The sequence below is a fragment of the Drosophila melanogaster genome, chromosome 2R (genome assembly GCF_000001215.4).
Source record: "Drosophila melanogaster chromosome 2R".
Lineage (NCBI taxonomy): Eukaryota > Metazoa > Arthropoda > Insecta > Diptera > Drosophilidae > Drosophila > Drosophila melanogaster.
Genome location: NT_033778.4, coordinates 9,094,959 through 9,116,078, shown reverse-complemented (window position 1 = coordinate 9,116,078; position 21,120 = coordinate 9,094,959). Strand labels below are relative to the sequence as shown.

Below are 21,120 nucleotides of genomic sequence, written 5' to 3'. Positions count from 1 at the left end.
AATGCCCTAACGCGTGCGTTTGTTTACTTTGTTAGCAACCGTTACTTTCGTAGATTCCTAATTCGCTAGGCATTTATTTAATTGTACAAATATGGGTCTATCTATGCAAGAATAGTATAAAAGGGGCCCGCCGCTTGGCGTGGGCCTAGAAAAAGTCCATGTCCCCGCAATTGACGTCCAGAAAGTCGTGGTCGTAGCTGATTAAATCCTTCAGCGGCGCTCCCTGAGCCGCCGCCGCTGCTTTGGATGTGGAGGGAAGTTCCGCATTGTCCACAAGATTTATATTGATCTCGTGGGTCCTGTACTCAGGGCTGTCGTGCTCCTGCTCAGCGCCAACAGGGGAGGGTGGCGGGTTGGACACTGAAATAGTCAAAATAGTCACATAGGAGATTTAACAATAATAATGGGATCTTCTTACAGCTGCCCGGTTGCTTATCTTCACTTTGCTCGTCGCCCTGCATGTAGTACTCTTTGCGCTGATTTAACGTCGGCAGTTCCGTAACCTGCTTGCTGAGGCACTTCTTCAACTCTTCCACCTTACGGTCCCGCATCAACGTTTCGATCTGCTTTCGAGACTTGCTCAGACTCTGGCGATCCTCACTAAAAATGCGCTTCTGCTGCTCCTGAGTGATGTTATCGTGGTGCTTTATTAGGAACAGGAATACCCCGCCTGGTGTACGTCTCCGTATGCCGTTCTGTTTCGAGGTATCGTGTTAGTATATTCGGGGGAACATCCTTTACTACTTACTTTGATCATCATGCCGCCATCGGCTTCAATGCGCTGAGTTTCCTTGTATAGCTCTAGGCACACATCTATGCCAAGAACCTCCACGACTCGAACTGGTAAAACTGGCATTATTTACTAAGTAGGGCATTATTTATTTCACATACTCACCAAGTAATTCGTCCTTTTCCTCGTACAGTTTGCTGGCCATTTCGGTAGCCACATCCGAAGGATCTCTCTCACCCACTTCGTTTAAGTCCAGAATGTGTCTGGGCTCGCAGAAATCGGAAGATCCGCTGGCCGAAGATGTCCCACGACGTGACCGGTGACCCGTTCTACTCTTGACCAAACCGCGCTGTTGATTCCCGGTGATGGGCCGACTAGAAGGTCTTCCCCTCTTGTGAGCTGGATGGGAGCATTCGCCGCCGTCCTCCGAAGAGTTTGAGAGTCGTCGCTTTAGAGTGTTCTCGCCGTTCAGCCGGTATCGCAATGAGAAGTCGTAGTTTTCAACATTTCGATCCCGACCGCTTCGGGTAACGTCGCAGCCACGCATATTCTCGCTGAGCGCATCCTCTTGCAGGGCAGAAGCCCACACGTTGTACTTCTTGAAACGGGCTCGATTCGGTTGCATTTCAGCATCCGTGGGCGGAACGCGCCGCATTACCGTGCGCCGAATGCGCTTTTTCCGCTTCTTGTGGCCGTCGGGTCCGGTGGATTCCGTACGAAGCTTCTTGATGCACCCGTCCTCGGAGGATTCGGCAGTCGAGGAGTCGCTGTTGCTTTGTGACTCGTCCTCTAACGCAGTCTGGATCTGATGGCAGGTGGTAAGGGGACTGGCCACCTTCTCCGCACCGTCAGGTCGCTGCAACGGCGTGTAAACGCCATCATCGTCGCTCTCCGATAGCTGAAAGGCCGGCAGATATGGTCATTAGATGCTCGGTAGTCTGGGTGCTTATGATTACCTCGCCGTCCTCCAGGTCAACGTCATTTGCGTGCAGTTCCATCATTTTTTTTATGGCGAGTCGAGAGAAAATCTTCGCCCAAAGTGCAGCTGTTTGTGCAACACTGAGCGGCAGAGTGACCATACTTACTGAGGATTACTTGGTGCATAGTTAAATTATTATGTTTATATTATTGGTCTTTAATAGTGCAAAGATGTAAATTAGATTAGCTCGTGTTATATTTACAATAATAAAAAGATCAGCGTAACTAGGTGTTACTAGGCAAATTAAGTTTTGCGTAATTTAATACTTAGGTGGGGGTGAACAACATAGCTTATATTAATTAATATATTTTTTTTATTGAATTATATGTAAATAAGACTAAATGTATTTAATTTAATTAAATTAATAAACATAGTTTTAGGTGAGGCATTTCTGCTATACCCACAAACGGTCACACACCACACGTGCGTTTACTTTGCGAACCAAACAGAACGTGGTTGAAAATAATCGTAGTTTTTATACTGTTATAACGGCTCACCATGGTGCGGCCCAACAACAACCAGCTGCCGGAGAACCTTCCGCAGTTGCAGAACCTCATCAAGCGGGATCCGGAGTCGTATAGCGATGAGTTCCACATCCAGTACCAACACTTTCTTAGCTTGCTGGAAGTTTTTGCGCTGAATCCCAGCGAAGAAAACAAATCCCTGGATGACATCGTCATGTTTGTCGCCCAGGTGGCTCAGTGCTATCCGGCCGTCTGCGAGGAGTTCCCAAAGCGTCTTTCCGATTTGCTGAAGAACTATGCCACCGTTCTGGACCCGGCTATGCGTAACTGCTTTGTGAAAGCTCTAATCCTGCTGAGAAACAAGAACCTAGTGCCCGCGCTGGACATACTGGAACTGTTCTTTCAGTTGCTGCGGTGTCCGGACAAGAATCTGCGCACCTTTCTGCAAACGCACATTGTGACGGACATCAAGAATATGAATGCCAAGCACAAGGACATGAAGCTCAATTCGGTAAGACGCAGTCGTCAGCTACCACTGTTGGACTCAATCAATATTCATTTATGTCTTTGCAGAGCCTGCAGGCATTCATGTACTCCATGCTGAAGGATGCCAATCCGAAGGCAGCCAAGATGTCCGCTGATATCATGATCGAGCTGTACAAGAAAAACATATGGAATGATTCTAAGACGGTGAATGTCATAGCCACTGTGGGGTGCTTCTCTAAGGTAACAAAAGTACTGGTCACCTCGCTCAAGTTCTTCCTCGGCCACGACGAAGAGGATGAAGAGGAGGACACTGACAGCGAGAACGAGGTGGACCTTAAGGGTGCTCTGATGGCCAATCGAGTCAATAAGAAAACCAAGAAGCGGACCAAGCAACTGGCGCAGATCAAAAAGCAAGCGGTGAAGGCCCAGAAAAAGAAAAAGAACGCTCCAGCCTTTAACTTCTCAGGCATTCACCTGGTGCACAATCCGCAGGGAATGGCCGAAGGGCTCTTTAAGCAGCTGCAGGCCACCAACGAGCGATTTGAGGTGAAGCTAATGCATTTGGACGTTATTTCCCGGCTGATCGGCATCCACGACCTCTTCCTTTTCGGTTTCTATCCGTACATAACACGCTTTCTGCAACCCCACCAACGCCAGGTGACACGTGTGCTCCAGTTTGCCGCCCAAGCGTCCCACGAACTGGTTCCCGGAGACATCATCGAGCCTATCCTAAAGACGATCGCCAACAACTTCATTACTGAACGCAACTCCAGCGATGTGATGGCCATAGGTCTGAATGCGACGCGTGAGATTTGCATGCGATGTCCCCTGGCCATGGGCGAGGATTTGCTGCAGGACCTGGCAATGTACAAAACGTACAAGGAGAAGTCGGTGATGATGGCGGCACGGTCGCTAATCACACTCTACAGGGAACAGCTGCCTGCCCTGTTGCACAAAAAGGACCGAGGCAGGCAGACAGAGGCCCAGGCCGAACGAAAGGTTCGAGCCTACGGAGAGCGCGAAGTCCACGACACTGTCTTGGGTGCAGAGGCTCTGCTCAAGGACTCTAAGACTATTGACATAGAGAGCGAAGACGATACGGACTCAAACGATGGTGAATGGGTTAACGTGGCGCACAGTGATGGTGAGGGTGGTGGAGCGGACGATGATGAAGAAGACGAAGATGAGGATGAGGACGATGATGACGAAGACGAAGACGAAGAGAACAGTAATGACGAGGAGAATGAGGATGAAGATAATTCCGACGAAGGCGTGGAAAGTGGCGAAGAGTCCGCAAAGGCCAAGAAGGAAAAGAAAGATATGAGGATCCTTAACCAAAAGGAGGCTGCACAGGAACTGGCTCTTACTCGCATATTCACGGACGAAGATTTCAAGCGCATCAACGCGGCTAATCTTAAGAAGACCGTAACCAGTGCCCGCAAGAGACCACTTGAACAGGATCGCGCCGAGTTCGTCAAGCTGAACAGCATCGAGATGATCTACAAGAAGCGCAAGCACGACAAGGAGTCGCGGCTGGAGACTGTGCAGGCGGGCCGGCAGGATCGCGAGCGCTTTGGCTGGAAGGATGGGCGCGTGAACGAGCACTGTTCCAAGACGAACCGCGAGAAGCGCAAAACCAAGAACTTTGGCATGCTGCGACACAAGGCTCGCTCCAAGGTTAAGAAGAGCTTCAAGGACAAGCAGCAGGCGCTGAGAAAACATCTGCTGCATCAGAAAAAGATGAAGTAGTACCTTCTTGCGTTTCAAACCTCGTAGTGCTTTAAATGAATACCAATATAAGATATATAATTCTAACCAATTGATTGTATAAAGGGTAGTTGGTAGAGTTATCTGATTTATTTCAATTCATATAGACTTTGTACGGTTGCCTATTCATTAAACTATTTTAAAAAATTATTCTTGGGGCTGGGAGTCGTTTATCTGCGACGCTTTTCGGACTTTTTAACGCGCTTCGGTCCCTTAACGAAGCACCAGTCAACCTGAATGGTCTGTCCCATTATTTCGGCACCGTTCAGGGCCTCTTTGGCGGCGAGCGCCTGCTTGTGGGTCTCGTACTCGACGAGAGCGTATCCCTTTGAGAACCCAGTACGCCGGTCGAGGTTCAGGTGAATGTTCTTGATTTCTCCGTAATCGCAGAACTTTTCCTGAATCTCGTCCTCCTGCGCCTCCTCATGGATAGAGGTGACAAACAGTATCCAGCCCTCGACGGACCTTTGTGGACCAGGTTCCAGCTCATCGTCGTCCTCGTTGCGCACACGCTCGTAGCTGTGGATCGCCTCTCGGGTGTTACTGTCGCTTCCAAATCCGCGTCCCTTGCGGTGCTTCGCCTTTTCCTTCAGGCGCACAATGCCCTCTGTTTTGAGCGTAGGGTGCACGGCGCGGCGTGGGAGAAAATAGAAAGCATAAGACCGGTGGATTACAAAGCCTGCCGCAGCTACTTACGGTCACCGTCCTCGTCCACCTCGAACTCCTCCGCATTGTCAATGTCCAACACATCGGCCATTTTCTTTTTCTGTGTCTAAAAAGCAGAATGAATGGGTTTATTTTTATTTCGTTTTCGTTCCGCGTCTGGCCAGTTGCAAAAACTCTGCTGGAGATGGCATTATCGTCAGTGTTGGTTAATTCCGTTAGGAATACTATCGCCTGGATGTTTGGAAAATAATACTTACATTGGCCACAAATGTTCCGAAAATGTACAATGTTTAATTAATTAGCTTGGCTTTAATAAAATATGTTGAAGTTAAGGGTAAATTGTATCAGCCAAAATCACCTTAGCAAAATAATAAGATCCGGAGGATTGGACTTTCAAAATACTTAAGTTCTCCCGTTCTTTTTTATTCTGTAACCATCTAAAGTAGACTTATTAGGTGCGTTTTATCCAAATATGTATTTTTCAAATTAATACTCTAGCTTTATAGGTTATAGGCATTGAAAATTCTTTAACATATATTTAACACATTTAACATAGAACATTTAAAGACGGAGCTAAAAATTGTGTGCTTAATCGGTCGGTAAAATATTTTTGTAAAACATAATTTGAGGGCACCATTAATTTTTATTAACAGCTGACATTCAGCGTATATTTTAAAAATAATAAGTTCGGTCCAGTACCATTTGAAAAGCGTGCATTATTACACTGCAGACGCTGTTTGTCCCAAACCTAATATTTTTATTTTTTTTATCCAATCCTTTTAGTCACTCGATTTTCAGTATTTTATTTATCATATACAAATATTAATGTATTTGAATAGAATGTCGAAAAAGTCGACTCGATGTATGCGATTTAAGATTCATGTATGCATCTACATATTCATTTCAGTTACCAAAATCTGAAATAATAAGGGTATGCAAATGCATCATAACCCACAATTACAATGCCGCATTTAATTCCTTCTGCGAGATTATATGTTACTTTGCTCATATTTTCAACAAACATAGGTCTTTATATAAAACAATCCACAAATAGTGGTTACTTGCAGCCTATAAGTCAAAAACCCATTCTCTGCCGTTTCCCATGCCAATTGAATTTAAAACTGCCTAAACTAAGAACTAGACTTGCTAGACAACTAGACTGTTTATATCTGCCCTGTGTTTAAAGATAAAAGTACAAATATTTTATTATTAATTTTCATATATAAACGTTAATATGCCATCGTTAAAAGACGCACTATCGCCCAGTCACGTTGTCATCTCAAACTCACGGCATAAAAAAAATTTGACCGGGGTCCGCTTTGTCAAAATTTGCCGTATGTTTATAAAGGGGCGTGGCAGACTGACTATGTGTATGTGGCCGCATCAGCGAACTTTATCAGGCTAACACTACGTCGATCGGTCGATCTTCAATTGCGCTCCCATCAGTAGCAGCTCAGTGTGCTTTTCTTTGCTGCCGGGCTGTGACATCACTGTCAGCAACCGAGTGCTGCCTTTTCTCCGCTCCCGTTCGGCATTCATCTAAATTCAACATAAAATTAAATAGATCTTTTGGCCAAAAAACCTCAGCCACCATGTGTCAATCCGGCGGCCAGATGCTGTGCGAGATCAAGAACATGGCTCTTTCGGGCGATCCGGAGCTAGATGGCGAGATCCGCAAGTGGATTCGATGGGACAAATGCGCTAGCACCGCCTGCCAAATCATGGACGCAGTTCGGGCGAAAGACTGGGACACGTAAGGATAATCCAAACAAAATGATTCATGGCTTAATATTCTTAATTCGCTGATTAAATAGGCTGCGCAAGAGACTGTGCACCCGCATCAGCTTCGGCACGGCCGGATTGAGGGCTTGCATGCGGGCTGGCTTTGACTCCATGAACGAGCTGGTGGTGATTCAGTAAGTTTGATCTTATCTTATCTCTAAGTTTATCGGATCATTGACTAATTTAATTCGTTTACAGGACGGCGCAGGGCTTATGTGAGTACATCAAGGAACAGTACCCTGATCCGGCGGACTGGTCCGGTCGTGGCATTGTCTTCGGGTATGACGGTCGTTACAATAGCCACCGCTTCGCCGAGCTCTCGGCCATTGTGTTCCTAAACAACGACTTTAAGGTGTGGTTGTTCAAGCGCTACGTGGCCACGCCCATGGTGCCCTTTGCCATCTTGAGGCTACAGTGCTTGGCCGGCGTCATGGTGACCGCCTCGCACAATCCCAAGGAGGACAATGGCTACAAGGTGTACTGGACCAATGGAGCCCAAATCATTCCGCCGCACGACGAGGGCATACAGGAGTCGATTCTAAACAATTTGGAGCCCAAGGGCTCATCCTGGGACGATTCGGCGATGTGCTCGAACACAATGCTGGAGGATCCGTACGATATCGTTGTGCCGCCCTATTTCGATATACTGAAGAAACAACTGCCTTGCACTTCGCTGGAGGCCAACGGAAGGTGCTCTCTCTCATTCACCTATACGGCCATGCACGGCGTGGGCTATGCATTTGTGAAGCAGGCTTTCGCCCGAATCAATCTTAAGCCTTTCATATCGGTGTGCGAGCAGCAGGAGCCGGACCCAGAGTTCCCCACCACTCCGATGCCCAACCCGGAGGAGGGAAAGACCTCGTTGGATTTATCAATTAAAACGGCGAAAGCCAACAGCAGCCAAATAATTTTAGCCAACGATCCGGATGCCGACCGCCTGGCAGTTGCCGAAGTACGCGAGGATGGTAGCTATAAGCTGTTCAGCGGCAACGAAGTGGGCGCTCTTTTGGGCTGGTGGTCTCTGGAGCTGCACAAAATGCGAGAACCCGACTGCGATGTTAGTAACTGTGTGATGATAGCCAGTACGGTGAGCTCAAAGATTCTCAGGGCCATGGCCGAGCGGGAAGGCTTCCAGTTCTTCGAAACGCTGACTGGATTCAAGTGGATGGGTAACAAGGCAATCGAGCTACAGCAGGCGGGAAAAACTGTGTTGTTTGCCTTCGAAGAGGCGATCGGCTTCATGGTCGGCACCACCGTACTTGACAAGGATGGTGTCAGCGCGGCTGGCCATTTGGCCACTATGGCGTGCTATCTTCGGTGCAAGCTGTGCATGACACTGCAGGAGAAACTGCGCGACATCTACGAAACATATGGGTTCCACACGACTGTCAGCTCCTATGTCATATGCCGTTGCCCGCCGGTCATCGAGCAGATCTTTGAGCGCTTGCGCACCTGGGACGAGGGCAAGGCAGACACCTATCCGACCAGCATCCTTAACGGCGAGTACGAGATTGAAAACGTTCGCGATTTAACCACGGGATTCGACAGTAGCACTGGCGACAAGAAGGCCACCTTGCCGACCAGCTCCAGTTCCCAAATGATCACATTTACCTTCAAAAACGGACTCGTGGTCACTCTACGCACCAGCGGCACGGAGCCCAAGATGAAGTACTACGCCGAAATGTGTGGCAAGCCGGACGAGAAAAACTGGGCCAAGCTGACTAATACAATGAATACCATGGTGGAGGCCATTGTCGAGGAATTCTACGAGCCAAGCAAGAACGGCCTCCAGCGCAGGAAGGAATAATCCGAATGCACCTTTAAGCGGATACGCTAGGCGACTGGGACGAAAGATCTAACACGTAGACCTGTCTAAAATTGAAAGTTCTATACCAACAGCACTGACGACGCACAAGCCAAAAAACAACAGCAGCGCAAGCTGTTGCCTATTATTGTTTAAAGGATATCTGATATGTTAGTATTCCACTCACATTTGGCTAGTATTTATGAAATAATGTAAATAAAAGCGAACGCACCATCCACCACCAGGCACCAAATCATGGGTTTCCTCAGTTTGATATTTAAGTAGCTTATGAAATGAGACCATCGTGCTCACTCCACTTGAATTAATTGAGCTTATTACTCTTATCATAGAAATTCGAGAGGCATTCGAGTCTTTGTATCACAAAGAACTTGAAACTTGATTGATTGCGATTAAATCTACTCATACATTATACTTCAGTGCGATTTGGTAAACCTGCTGGGCTCAATAATCAATATAGGAACTGTTTGTTAATCCCGAGCTGATAAGGCAACTTTCAGACATTCAAAAGACCCCCAAGAATGAATTAATTACGTGCGCATTTCCACGATTTGCGTCACCTTCGAGATAGAACAATTCGTTTAAAGCTGTTAAAGAAGTGGGTTTGATTTATTTACGCATTTTGTTTTTTATGCTAGTTACAATTACAACAGTTACAGTTTGAGAGTAAATGTATGTATAAATGGTATGTATGCTTAGGTTGGTTTTCCAATTGCTTTAAGTAATTGCTAGATAATTGCAATATAAAAGAGCTTCGACAGAAGACATTTAGCTAGAAAACGAAAATGAAATCAAACCTCAAGCAAACGTTTCTAAGTAGTTTTGTAAATAGGTATATATCATATATGTATGTATATATAGATTGGGTTCACTGGAACGTACACATGTTCGAATACGAATTCGGGTCCTTATCACTATAATTTTGTCTCTAAAAATACACGAGTTTTTGTATATATGTGGTTGCTATGCACAGGCTAGTACATACACCTGCTAGTGGCTGTTGGCAATTTGTGTGTATAAAATGCATATTCAGGCAGTCTTCGCTTATATTATGTATTTGTCATCAGTTGCATTCGAGTTATAGTTGTTTCGTCGTTTCTCAACTTTGTGGCAGAAGAGTTAGGACCATTCGGTTTCGGCTTAAAATGTGCGTATGTAAAATCTTATTAAGTCGCGTCAAAAGTGGCCAATGCACTTTCGACGCAAGTCCGAGTCCTAGCTAAAATTCCATGGGCTTGCCTTGGCTCACTCCATTCCTTCTTAAGGCTAGCGATCGGGCTCACGCCTCACAGATATCGGGTAAAATTTTAGATATTCCGCGAAGAGTAAGCCCAACTTTACACTAAACATATTTACTAAAATAAAAATCGTGTATAAAAGAGCTGCATTTAAGAGTTGATATCTGAAGATCGCGGTTCGGCAAGCCAAACCATCATTCTTATAATTAATACTTTGGGAACTTGTAAGTCATGTTTGCTTATCAAAGGGTGTGATATGTTCGCGTCGGTTTAGGATGATACACTGGGCTTTTGAGCATTGTTTCTTGATATTCGGGTCATAAGTTCAAGTTTAGCACTGATAAGTACGTTGCCTTCTCATCTAATAATCATTTGTTACAAGATCAAAATTTAGCTGCTGAGGCCTGCCTAGACATTTTGTTCTCACAACAACTTTTCCTTTCTAAACTTCCATGTTTTTTTCTTTTTTTTTTTAAATTCAGGGTTTTGATCGATTTAAAAATGCTCCTCTTGTTCATTGATAAGTAATTTTGATTGCTTGGTTTGATTGGTTGTGGTGTTTCAGGCATATATAAAAATGAATTCAATTACCCTGATGGCAGTTCTCACAAGAACGTCATCGATTTGGCTGAAGTAAAGAAAATATGTGAATATGTGAATTAGTAGCTGGGAAAATCAGACAAACACATGCAAGTAGGACGATTGCGTCTGGTTGCTATGAGTGGGAGTGTTGATTGGAGGGGCGTTGTGGTGGTGTCATACGGATGTTTCGGAGTTCAACTTAAGAACAAATTTGTTGCTTTTGGGATCCACAACCTCCTCGGCCAGGTTGAAGTGCGGCAGCTTGTGTACGGTTACCATTAGGGAGACATCGTTCTGAATTAACTGGAACGTGCATTCGTTGCCAATTGGCCGAGAGACGATCTCGTCGCAGATCAGGGACCAAGACTGCACCCAGCGTCGCTCCTTCTCGCTCTGCATCACCGGAGACTCGGTCAAGTAGGGTTCCAAGAAGGCGCGGGGCGACAGATCATGCTTTAGGCAGTGCGCCAGATGTTTCAGTATGCTCTCAAAGGTATGCCGCGGCTGCTGACGCGTAACCCGTAAGTATTTTTGCAGCGCCCTGGCCATCGAGGGAAAAACCGCCGAGGCAGCCTCCTGCGGATCGAGCGGCAGTGCCGGAGCCGGTTCGTTATGAATGCGTTTGATGTGGGTGAAGGCCTCCTCGGCGGCGGTTATAAGACGGGCACGCCGTTTCTTCACACGACGTTCGTACTCGTGCTCTTCGTAAAAGCGCTCGTTATGCGAGGAGTCTCGGCGCCGCGCGTTGGCTGCTAGAACTGCTCGACTCTGGCTTTGCTGTTGCGAATTGCTCACCCCATCCACTTCGTAGTACTTGAAACTGTTTGATATCTTGTTTCGCTGCGATTTGGAGACCGATATTGGGATGCGCTCCAGGTAAGGGTTAAATATGGGGAAATCCACGTAGTAGTGCTGTAGCACCCACACAGCCGCCCGTTGGATGCTCAGCTGACCCAACATGTAGGAGCGCGAAACGCCGTCCGGGGAGCGAATGATCTTGATGTAGTAGCAAGGCTGCTGGTGTCGCAGCTCTAGTAACACCACGGCCACATAGTGAATAAATAGAAGAGTGTCCACAAAATTGGTGGCATAGCCTACCAGTGACTTGTAGTCCACGGCATCGCCGCCCGTCTCCACAACGATTTTGGCCCCGTTTGTGACCTGCACGATGTAGAAGAGCCAGTAAGCAAACGTGCAGATGGTGACGAGAAGGAGGACGAGAGCGCGATATAGGAATATCCGTGGCATGGTGGCCGATGTACGTCGCATGAACACTGCCCACAGGCCGATGGCCAGAAGCAGCAGCCGGGCGGCCAGCGATACCAGTTGGCCCTTGCACTGCTCACTGCAGGCCAGCAGCTGGGTGCGAACAGTTTGCGTTATTTCCGGATGATCGAAGGCCGACGGAAAGAAGCCCACATACGGCATCACCACCATTGCCACTGGCGAAAAAAACGCTCCGCATCCCAGCAGGAAGTAGAAGCTCGACTCCACGTATCGGCGGCACGCAAAGCTGAAGCCCTTGTCGCTCTCACGATGCCACATGTTGTTTATGTCCTCCATTGAGATGCTTTGCTCCGAGGTATTCCCCGTGACGGCGGTAGTATTCTCGCCCCAGTTCTCGTCCTGCGGAAGGATTTGCACCTCGATGACTTCCTGGCCATCGTGGCTGCCGTCTCCTGGTGCCCAAATAATAAATGGGTCAATTGGTTTCCTTCCACCGATAGAGCCATTAAACAAACTCACCTGTCATATTAACGCTGGTCTGGTACGGTGCCATGTCGCCACGTTGAAATCCCTTGGCCGACTTCGAGGAGTGTGTGCTGCGGTGGGAATGTCTGGAGCGGTCCCGCTCCCTGTGATAGCCGTTGTTGACACTGCCTCCTCCGCCACCACCTCCGCCGCCACCCCCTCCGCCGTTGTTGTTGTGATTCCGCGAGCGTCTGGAGCGTCCACTGTGTTCCGACTTGACGGATTCGTTTTCCATTGCAATTGGGCTAGCGCGCGAGAGCTATGCCCGATTCCGAATCTCCTGCTCGCGAAGAGACGTGCCCCAAATCACCTTGCAACCTGGCCGTGCAGCTATTTTAGTGTCTAACTGTAATTGCGGCGGCAGCAGGTTTTTCATACGCAGGTATGCAGGGCGCAGTGCATAGCCTATAGGCGATTTAGAGCTTTATCTGCGGCTAATTCTGCGGCACATTGTCACTATTCGTGTCTTGCATGGCTATTTCATACGCTATTTAACTATTTCTCGCACATTTTTCGCTTTTTATTCACTTTTTCGTGGACTTGGCTTCACCCCCGACGCAGTGTGACCACCGCAACACAATCAGCAGCACGGTCACATTGCATTTAGTGTTTTCAAACACTATCAGTTTGGCAATTCAACCGCCAAACTGATAGTTTAAATTTTAAAGTAAGTTTATTTTGTTGGACAATATCATGAATTTGCAATAATAGCGGAAAGTAATTGTCTGGCTCTCTGGTCAGTTGGGCTTAGCAGTATGGCGCGCTGCAACAACTTCATAGAACAGGTTTTGTCTACTGCACTAACCGCCTGACTGGCATATATAGTGGTCAGTGCCTCTTCGCTGGCCAAGATGCTAAATATAAACAAATTCAGTCTATCATAATACAATGTATATAAATTCCCAAGTCTTACCTATTTTGTTGCTTAGTGTGTCCCAGAGTAAGAGTTATTCGACCCATATTTGAAGTAGCCAGTCGATAGGATTGGTCATCAGAGAAATAATCAAGAAGAAACTTTAGCACGACACTTCGCAGACTTCGGGAATTGGGAAACATTCGTATGCGAGTCTGTAGATAGCACAACGCTCTTCGGGCACCCTCCTAAACAAAATCATAGTATTACTTTTGTAGAACCACAACATTCACCACTTTTAACGAACATTTATCAGGATGTAGTGAGCCGTTAAATAGGATATGTCGGCACAATACTCCTTCTTAAAGGCGTACGCATTCAGCTCCGTCAGTATCGTATGGATCAACGCATTATCTCTATGAAGTATACCTAGGGCAAGGGCTGAAAACAACGCCTGAATGGGGACCTCCTTCAACAAGACACTTTTGGTGATTATAACGTTAGAAATGTTGAATCAACAAAACAAATATTGCGCTACCAACCACTGATAGAGTAGGGTTTTGGTGTCCGCTTCGCCCTGAAAGTCGTAAATCATGGATGCCATAGCCACGAGGATGGTAGCTGCTTTGTCATCGCCATGATCAACCACGTTGCCGAGAACGGAGTTGTAAATAGAGTAGGATTCCTGCAACTGACCGGCTAGATAATATGCCTGGGCCAGGCCAATGATCGGCTTAAATGTGGCATGTGCAACCGTGTTTAGGGCGTGTGCCGCCTGCTCCGGCTGGTCTATTTTTAAGTACAGGTATCCCAGATTCGTGTAGAGCTTGTCACGATCCGCTCCAGGTTCGCACAACTTACACGCCCGAGTGAAGGCTTCGATTGCTTGGCGATACAGGTTTTTCCGGGCGTAGAGAAATCCCTGGAACGACAGCGATGCTGGTGTCGCATCCGTCTCCTCGTTTTGCACATACCTTAAATGTATTGCAAGTCTTTAGTTGGTTTTAGATAGGGCATTACTATAATACTTACCAATTGATGGCATCCAGCGCAAGCACATCAGCGTACATGTGTTCGATGGCATGCTTTATGCGCGGCTTGTCGAAAGATCCAGGAGTCGACAGCATTTCGCACACCCAATGCGCAAATCCAAGCGCCGCCTCCGGATGGTAATCGAACTGCTGGCAGTGACGAAACAGATCAAAGGCTTCCTCGCGATCGCCAATCAACTCCGCAACCATTGCTTGTCCAATCCAAGCGTTGGCGTACACGGGACTTGATTGCTGGGCTCTCGTAAAGGCCTCGTTGGCCAATCGGACTTCATTCAGTTTAATATAGAGAACTCCGAGATTGGTCCACGCTGTGTAGCACTTTTTTTCCAGCACTACAGCCTGAATAAAACAGTGCTGTGCCAATGGCAAGTTCTCATTTTCGGAGTTCATATTGATAACTCCGAGAAGATTCCAATTTTGCCATCTGTTGCTACACTCCTTAATGGCCATTTTGCACGCCTTAGTCGCCGTCTCTAAGTGGCCGTTTGCATCCTCGGGTATGAGAATGGCACTGTAGTAGCTGGCTAACGATAGCTCGTACCACAGGTACGTATTCTGCTTCAGTTTTAAGGCGCACAAGTAGAAGCGCTGAGCTAGCTGTAGAAGATCCTTGCGTGAAAGATATGCAATGGGTTCTTCGCGCTTGGCTAGGTTTCCAGCCACATCCAAGTTGGCCAACGAATGCGGCAACTGGGCTGTCTGAACGAAAATGTTAGCTGAGAGGCGCCATAGCCAAACCATTCCTTGAGCTTCACGCTGAAGGAAGGCGCTGTAAGGAATGGATAAAACTTATCAACAGATACACGAAATCGCTGGCTGAGCTAATACCTTTGAAGGTGTTCCAGAGCCAATTGGAAATGCGCTTTGGATCTTCCGTACAAGTTCTGGCTCTTCAAACTATTCGCAATGCCAATATGCGCTTCAGCAGCACCTCGAAGTCCGGGCAGGTAAGTAGGATTACGTTGTAGCAGCGTATCGTAATCTTCAATAGATTCAGTGTACATGCGTATTGTCTATTAAATGGGGTAAAAATTATTTATGTTTTCTTGTTAATTTTGGAATGTGGCACCGTTTTCACTGAAGCTATTTGAAGCAGGGCATAATTATTCTCCGGAGATAGTTCAAGGATCTTTTGAAAGACTCGAATAGCCGAGTTGTACGAGCCGCGTCCCGCATAAGCATCACCCAATGACTCCCAGTAGCTAATGCAGCGGGAGTCATTCTTAATGGCAATGCGAAAGCATTGTATTGCCTGCAATAAAAGTGTTAAATCGGATTCATCAATGATAATCAATTGCTTACACTGTCCCACTTCTTCACATGCGAGAAATGCAGACCCAGCTTGTACTGCAATCGAATTGATTCATTGCTACCCAAATGGCTCAATGTGTTCAGCAGCAGGGTCTCGTTCAGTTCCTCCTCGCCCTGTTCTTGGTAGATAAAGCTCAAGGCATCCACAGCTTCCTCAGCGAGGGGATTAAGGCTTATGCACTTCTCGTAGCACTTGCGGGCTCGTGAGAAGTCCCCAGTGGCCAGCGGGTACAGCTTGCCCAGATAGTCAAAGCACTCGGCAAAGTGTGGGCGCAGTCGAGTGGCCTTTAACACATAATTTAGAGCGTCTGAATAGTTTTTCAGCGCCATATGCAGCTTGCCACAAAGTAGGTATGCCTCAAAAGTCTTACAGTCAGCAATTTCTTGAAGAGCTTCAGATGGAGATCTAGTATAGCAGATGGAAAAGGTGGATTGACTTCTTTAATTTTTGGATTTCCTACTTACAAAACAAATTCTGCTTTGGTCAGATCATCCAAGGGCAAATCTTTCAGCAAGTGCAGTTCGCCCAGCTTGAAGTAGCAGCTGCAAATTAAATAAACTCTTGTTATGCATTTTATTAAACCAAATACTATTGATAAAAAGCTCACCGAGCCAAAGACTTAATATTGCCCTCGGAGTTTTCAAGCGTTTGTAAAATCGTGACAGCTTCTCTTAGTTTTGAAACGCCTTTTTCGTGCGATAAGCATAGAGCATAAGCGTCGTTTTCCTGTCCAATTTCCTGCCACAGCTGAAGGGCCAACTTGTATGCGCCCAGCTCCATGTGGATACGAGCCAGCAATTCCAGCGTTACTTTGTACGCAGGTTGACTTTTCTGTGCCTGCAATGCCAACTGCCTGGATGCGACGACCTGCCCCTCAGCGAAAAGATCCAGGGCTTTAACCAACAAAGCAAGGTTAGAGTTAGGATTAAGCTCCAGAAGCTGCTCAGCGTACACCTGAATGGGATGCCTCAGCTCCTGTTGCCAACTAACTATTTCGGATTGCTCGTGGTGTTCGCAGTAGGTCTTGCATATCCACTCGAAGCCATAGACATCTTTGGGATGCGACTCGGTCATATTGCAGGCGTGCCGCACGCAAGTCTCATAATCCTGCTTCTTGTAAAGCCACTTCAGGTATCGCTTGTAAACCACGCTCCTTGCACTGGGTTCAGAGTTCTGCAGCAGAGCTTCCATAGTCGTTTTGTACTGAAAAAAGTGTAATTAGTCATTACGCACTAATTTATAATAAGAAATTGAGCTATGAAAGTGCTCATATCAATTATAATTCTTTATATTTCAAAATTATTTTTAATAAATAAATTAATAATTATACGGTAACTTACAAGCTGAGTATCTTCGGGCGCAATTTCAAAGTCGTTTGAAACCCAAATGCGTCCCAGATACTCCTGAATTTTCGTAAAATTTCCATTCTCTGTGTCCTGCACTCTCTTTTTAAGTACAGTGAAGCAGAAAGGAGCCACATTTGAGTCAGAGGCCAAGTTGAAAAGCTTTTCCCAATAGTTCAAGGATTGTTCTCTAAAAATGTAAAGTAAAGATCACTTTAGTAGTCCTTTTATGACAAAGTCTAGTATGGATAGTATGGAGTATGGATAATGACCAGGGAGTCACGAGCAGATTCTTACGGTTGCAGGTCAGCCAACTGATCATAGATTTCAGGCAGTTCGTTGCTGGGCGCGCAGTTGGCGAGTCCGAGGAGCGCGGCAGGGGCCGGACCATCCGTGCACTTGATGCACTGCCTCAGGTTTTTGGCCGCCTCCGCCTTGTCGATATTCTGGTAGGCTGCCCCAAGCAACAAGTAGCCCATAGCATTTTCAGGCTCCGATTTAAGTAGGCGCTGCAATAAAGGCATTAGGATGATGCATAACTGGTATGTTCTATGGTGACGTCACTTGGCACTTGGGTATGGCTTCCGCATGCTTGCCCAGCTTTATGGTCTCCCGAATGTCCTTGATCAAGGCTTTTGACTCTTTTACGGCGCTCATTGTAAATATTTATATTTATTTTTCATCTATTCCAAACAAACAGTGATGGGTAACTTGATTTTGTATAACGCCAGTGTTGGTCACTGCTGCATAAGGTGCAACAGCTGTTAATTAAATTGTGTGCTAATTAAGTGTCAGTAAAAATGCACATTATCTGCAAGTCGCAGTGCGGAAATCGCGCTGCTTTGAAGGTAGTTCATAAGTTAAACAGCCCCTAATAAATCCTAATAATGTTGTTTGCCCAAAGCGACCCAAAACCGGCGATGCCCTGTGCAAGGAGTGCTTCTTCGCAGCCTTCGAGGCAGAGATCCATCACACAATCTCCTCCAGCAACTTGTTCCGACGTGGCGAGAAGGTGGCCGTAGCGGCCAGTGGAGGCAAGGACTCCACGGTCCTAGCGCACGTGTATGTCGTACCATTCCCCCCATCGCACCTCTCTAATCCAAGTGTTCTACAGATTAAAACTGCTAAACGAACGCCATAACTACGGTCTGGAACTGGTGCTCCTTTCCATAGACGAAGGCATCACTGGATATCGGGATGACAGTTTGGAGACAGTGAAACAGAACCGTGACGACTACCAGATGCCACTAAAGATCCTGTCCTACGAGGAGCTCTACGGCTGGACCATGGACCGCATTGTTGCCCAGATCGGCCGTTCTAACAACTGCACATTTTGCGGCGTCTTCCGCCGACAGGCCTTGGATAGAGGGGCCAAGCTGTTGGGCGTTGATAGCATAGCCACAGGCCACAATGCAGATGACATTGCGGAGACTGTCTTGATGAACGTGCTCCGTGGGGACACGGCGCGCCTGCGACGCTGCACGAGCATCCGCACCGGCGGGGGCGAGGATACCATTCCCCGAGTGAAGCCCCTCAAGTACAGCTACGAGAAAGAAATCGTGATGTACGCCCACTACAAAAAGCTGGTCTACTTCTCAACGGAGTGCGTATTCGCCCCCAATGCGTATCGCGGCCACGCTCGAGCGTTTCTCAAGGATTTGGAGAAAGTGCGACCATCGGTTATAATGGACATCATCTACTCTGGCGAACAGCTTCGCTTCAAGGACACGGTAAAGAAGCCCGAGCGTGGCACATGCACCCGATGTGGCTTCGTTTCCTCACAGCAGCCGTGCAAGGCGTGCGTCCTTCTCGAGGGTCTAAATAGAGGATTGCCGAAGCTGGGCATAGGCAAGAAGTCGAAGGGCGAGCGAATGATTGCCAAGCAGAACCAGGAACTAGCATTGCGGGAGCGAGCAAACTTAGTAAAAAACGATTTTTAAGAACACATATGAATTTTATTTATTCGTGATTCCACAAGATACAAATTGTGTTCATCCAAGGTTGCCAACCTGAAAAGATAACAACAGGAACGATAAGTTTGGTTTCGCAGGCTAATTTCATTAATACTAGAATGCATTATGAAGCTCAGTGCCAAGTTTTTAACCAGGGCCCATAACCAGTCAAACAAGACGCTCTATCTCCAAAAGAATATTGAAGAAGATTGCCAGCGCTTGACCTTTATATGGTGTCTGTGAATGGTTTAAGTGATCATCATTGAAATCTTCATTTCCGCTAAACAGAATCTCTTTTCGTACTAACCTTTTTAGATATTGGAATTTATAAATGAACCATTGACGGATTCATTTTGCTACGCATGTTTCACATCTGTAAAAAAAAAAAAAAAATCAAAAACAATACAAATAAGTAGTTATTCAAATATAACTCAATCGTTTAAGCGATTTTAAAATGATCAGTTAATTATATTAGAAAAATTTGAATCACAACGGTTCATTAGAGATGTCAGAAATTTTAAAAGCATCATTTACATATTATTTCGTTCTAGAGTATAATTTACCTTTTCAAAGGAGAGATCCTTGTTTGGGCATATGACGCGACAATCAAAGGTGGTTTTCTTGAACACTGCAAAATGACAAAAATTAAATGGTTATAAAGAGCAGCAACCGATTTTCTAAAAAACTTATAAAACACAAAAATAATAAAATGAAGGGGTTTCAGTAAAAACTCGTATAGCTTCATAACATTTTTCAGTCGAAAGATGGTGTAAGTTTCATTCATCACAACACAATTAATTGTCCAATTTACACATAAAATTTAAACTAAATTTTTTTATTATCTTAAACCGAATTATTACCTTTTTCACTGTGTTAGTGAGCCACGTTTGATACATGATATTGACGTTGCAATGAACTGAAATTAAAATATATTTGTGTTATTCAAATGTAACAATCTTTTTAACAGGTTTTTTTAAAGCGTTTAAAATTCAGTGAAAACTAGTATAGCATCAAAATGATTTTCAGTCGAAAGATGATGATAGGGTCATTCATCACGAAATTTTAAGTAGTTTTCATAAATGAAGAGAATAATTACCATTTCACGCTGATAACCTCATTTATATTCCGAATCCAAATCGAAAGACCGATCTGCAAGTAATAGATGAGTTCTCATAAGTCACGGCCACAAGTAAAAATTATATTTAGTTGAGAGTCGAATGTGTCAGAATTAGTTATAACTGATTTGAATCACAACGGTTCATAAGAGATGTCAGAAAATAGAATTATAAATCATCAGATAACTGAGAAGGGCTAATTTGGGATTTGGAACGAATTCTTACCGTCTGTCTCTCTCCAACTCTGCCAGAAAACACGTGTTGAGCATAAGAGGCCATTTTGTTTCTGAAAATGGAATGCTGGGTTAGCCATATTCGCAAATACTAAACTTAGCTAGTTAAGAGGGTTTAAACTGTCAGCTTCACGAAAATAATATGCACCGCAAACTCGGGTTTTTTAAATTTGGGTTATGCTTGGGCAAAGCACGTTTTTCTGCGAGCAAGTAAAAAGCACTAGCTAAAGTAGTAGTTTCTTTACACCAGCGACTCATGCTCGCATGAAAATATTAATATTATTTAACAAAAATATAAATAAATACAATGATGAAACTTACCAATTCACAAATGCCAGCGCTTTAACGCAGCGCCTAGTAATCACAGATTCACCTGCAATATAAGCAAACGCATCGTTTAGCTAACGTTCTTTTTTAATTTTTAATTTGTTGAGACTGCAATGGAATCTCGACCACGTGACTGCAATTTGAATTGCAATCGGTGAAGTGCATTTCCCTGCGCATCACAAATTAATCTTGCAACATTGAGTTCTGCAAACAAGCCAGTAGAACTCGATTTGCAGTTATAATCGCTGCACTCACCGGTCGCCTATCATATCTATAATACTTACATTTTTATATATATTTTTTTAATCGTTTCCAATGCGGTGATGTTCGCTCCACGTTCTTTAAAAAAGTGAAGAGAAGCCAGTGAAGTTGGCGGCGATTGGTGGTGCAGTGTGCACGCTGCTTGTACTTTCAAGAATACTGAAACGCCTAACGCCTGCGTTTGTGGTCTGTTTTCAAGGTGGCGCACTGTTATGAAAAACTGATTTACCAAAACAAGTTCGCATTGAACGATTTAAGTAAATACATACAAGTTATTGCCCCATATTAAACTTAAGTCAATACTTGATTTAATTTAATAAAGAAGAAAATAAACAAAGAAAAAGAATTCACACAAATAAAACACTAATAATATTTTATGTTTAATAAACTTTAAATAAAATGAA

At 45.4% G+C, this 21,120-nt stretch overlaps 7 protein-coding genes, 1 long non-coding RNA gene and 7 other non-coding genes across 17 annotated transcripts; 3 read left to right on the top strand and 12 right to left on the bottom strand.

Annotated features, from left to right (window-relative positions):
- Nucleotides 1-48: 48 nt before the first annotated feature.
- Nucleotides 49-1,805, bottom strand: Phax (Phosphorylated adaptor for RNA export). 2 transcript variants are annotated; one of them, NM_136612.4, is made up of 5 exons: nt 1,687-1,805; nt 896-1,628; nt 749-840; nt 419-695; nt 49-360 (listed from the first exon to the last, which is right to left on the bottom strand). In NM_136612.4, the coding sequence occupies exons 1-5, from the start codon at nt 1,729-1,731 to the stop codon at nt 146-148; spliced, it is 1,362 nt and encodes a 453-aa protein (NP_610456.4). In that variant the 5' UTR covers nt 1,732-1,805; the 3' UTR covers nt 49-145. The 2 variants fall into 2 exon arrangements, with proteins under 2 accessions (NP_610456.4, NP_724748.1); NM_165644.3 differs by having other exon boundaries at nt 896-1,805.
- A 322-nt stretch (nt 1,806-2,127) lies between these two features.
- Nucleotides 2,128-4,574, top strand: Mys45A (Mystery 45A). Its single transcript, NM_136611.4, has 2 exons — nt 2,128-2,684; nt 2,747-4,574. The coding sequence occupies exons 1-2, from the start codon at nt 2,208-2,210 to the stop codon at nt 4,406-4,408; spliced, it is 2,139 nt and encodes a 712-aa protein (NP_610455.1). The 5' UTR covers nt 2,128-2,207; the 3' UTR covers nt 4,409-4,574.
- On the bottom strand, nt 4,501-5,280 carry tsu (tsunagi). The gene is made up of 2 exons (NM_136610.4): nt 5,123-5,280; nt 4,501-5,033 (listed from the first exon to the last, which is right to left on the bottom strand). Exons 1-2 carry the CDS (start codon nt 5,181-5,183, stop codon nt 4,597-4,599), a joined length of 498 nt encoding a protein of 165 aa, NP_610454.2. The 5' UTR covers nt 5,184-5,280; the 3' UTR covers nt 4,501-4,596.
- A 1,080-nt stretch (nt 5,281-6,360) lies between these two features.
- On the top strand, nt 6,361-8,928 carry Pgm2a (Phosphoglucomutase 2a). Its single transcript, NM_136609.5, has 3 exons — nt 6,361-6,845; nt 6,907-7,008; nt 7,073-8,928. Exons 1-3 carry the CDS (start codon nt 6,685-6,687, stop codon nt 8,679-8,681), a joined length of 1,872 nt encoding a protein of 623 aa, NP_610453.1. The 5' UTR covers nt 6,361-6,684; the 3' UTR covers nt 8,682-8,928.
- Nucleotides 8,929-9,282: 354 nt separating this feature from the next.
- Vang (Van Gogh) lies at nt 9,283-12,841 on the bottom strand. Of its 2 annotated transcripts, none has more exons than NM_057829.4 (2): nt 12,263-12,841; nt 9,283-12,195 (listed from the first exon to the last, which is right to left on the bottom strand). In NM_057829.4, the coding sequence occupies exons 1-2, from the start codon at nt 12,501-12,503 to the stop codon at nt 10,691-10,693; spliced, it is 1,746 nt and encodes a 581-aa protein (NP_477177.1). In that variant the 5' UTR covers nt 12,504-12,841; the 3' UTR covers nt 9,283-10,690. Both variants share the same exon structure in this region, with proteins under 2 accessions (NP_477177.1, NP_001260819.1).
- An 84-nt stretch (nt 12,842-12,925) lies between these two features.
- On the bottom strand, nt 12,926-17,540 carry CG8777 (uncharacterized protein). Its single transcript, NM_136608.4, has 13 exons — nt 17,393-17,540; nt 17,126-17,337; nt 16,826-17,018; nt 16,093-16,688; nt 15,950-16,027; nt 15,476-15,890; nt 15,243-15,425; nt 15,002-15,186; nt 14,154-14,942; nt 13,664-14,095; nt 13,429-13,603; nt 13,182-13,369; nt 12,926-13,122 (listed from the first exon to the last, which is right to left on the bottom strand). Exons 1-13 carry the CDS (start codon nt 17,483-17,485, stop codon nt 12,960-12,962), a joined length of 3,702 nt encoding a protein of 1,233 aa, NP_610452.2. The 5' UTR covers nt 17,486-17,540; the 3' UTR covers nt 12,926-12,959.
- A 13-nt stretch (nt 17,541-17,553) lies between these two features.
- On the top strand, nt 17,554-19,148 carry Ctu1 (Cytosolic thiouridylase subunit 1). Its single transcript, NM_136607.2, has 3 exons — nt 17,554-17,676; nt 17,733-17,890; nt 17,943-19,148. The coding sequence occupies exons 1-3, from the start codon at nt 17,629-17,631 to the stop codon at nt 18,766-18,768; spliced, it is 1,032 nt and encodes a 343-aa protein (NP_610451.1). The 5' UTR covers nt 17,554-17,628; the 3' UTR covers nt 18,769-19,148.
- On the bottom strand, nt 18,767-20,806 carry Uhg4 (U snoRNA host gene 4). Its single transcript, NR_033156.2, has 8 exons — nt 20,740-20,806; nt 20,450-20,501; nt 20,121-20,181; nt 19,877-19,929; nt 19,641-19,696; nt 19,344-19,408; nt 19,088-19,153; nt 18,767-18,837 (listed from the first exon to the last, which is right to left on the bottom strand). It is a non-coding gene; the product is annotated as a U snoRNA host gene 4 (long non-coding RNA).
- Nucleotides 18,910-19,049, bottom strand: snoRNA:Or-CD2. Its single transcript, NR_002541.2, has one exon. It is a non-coding gene; the product is annotated as a snoRNA:Or-CD2 (small nucleolar RNA).
- snoRNA:Me28S-G3255b lies at nt 19,235-19,316 on the bottom strand. The gene has a single exon (NR_003790.1). It is a non-coding gene; the product is annotated as a snoRNA:Me28S-G3255b (small nucleolar RNA).
- snoRNA:Me28S-A982b lies at nt 19,497-19,573 on the bottom strand. Its single transcript, NR_003789.1, has one exon. It is a non-coding gene; the product is annotated as a snoRNA:Me28S-A982b (small nucleolar RNA).
- On the bottom strand, nt 19,766-19,842 carry snoRNA:Me28S-A982a. Its single transcript, NR_003788.1, has one exon. It is a non-coding gene; the product is annotated as a snoRNA:Me28S-A982a (small nucleolar RNA).
- Nucleotides 19,999-20,083, bottom strand: snoRNA:Me28S-G3255a. Its single transcript, NR_003787.1, has one exon. It is a non-coding gene; the product is annotated as a snoRNA:Me28S-G3255a (small nucleolar RNA).
- Nucleotides 20,247-20,394, bottom strand: snoRNA:Or-aca5. The gene has a single exon (NR_002540.2). It is a non-coding gene; the product is annotated as a snoRNA:Or-aca5 (small nucleolar RNA).
- On the bottom strand, nt 20,553-20,707 carry snoRNA:Psi28S-2949. The gene has a single exon (NR_003786.1). It is a non-coding gene; the product is annotated as a snoRNA:Psi28S-2949 (small nucleolar RNA).
- Nucleotides 20,807-21,120: the final 314 nt, after the last annotated feature.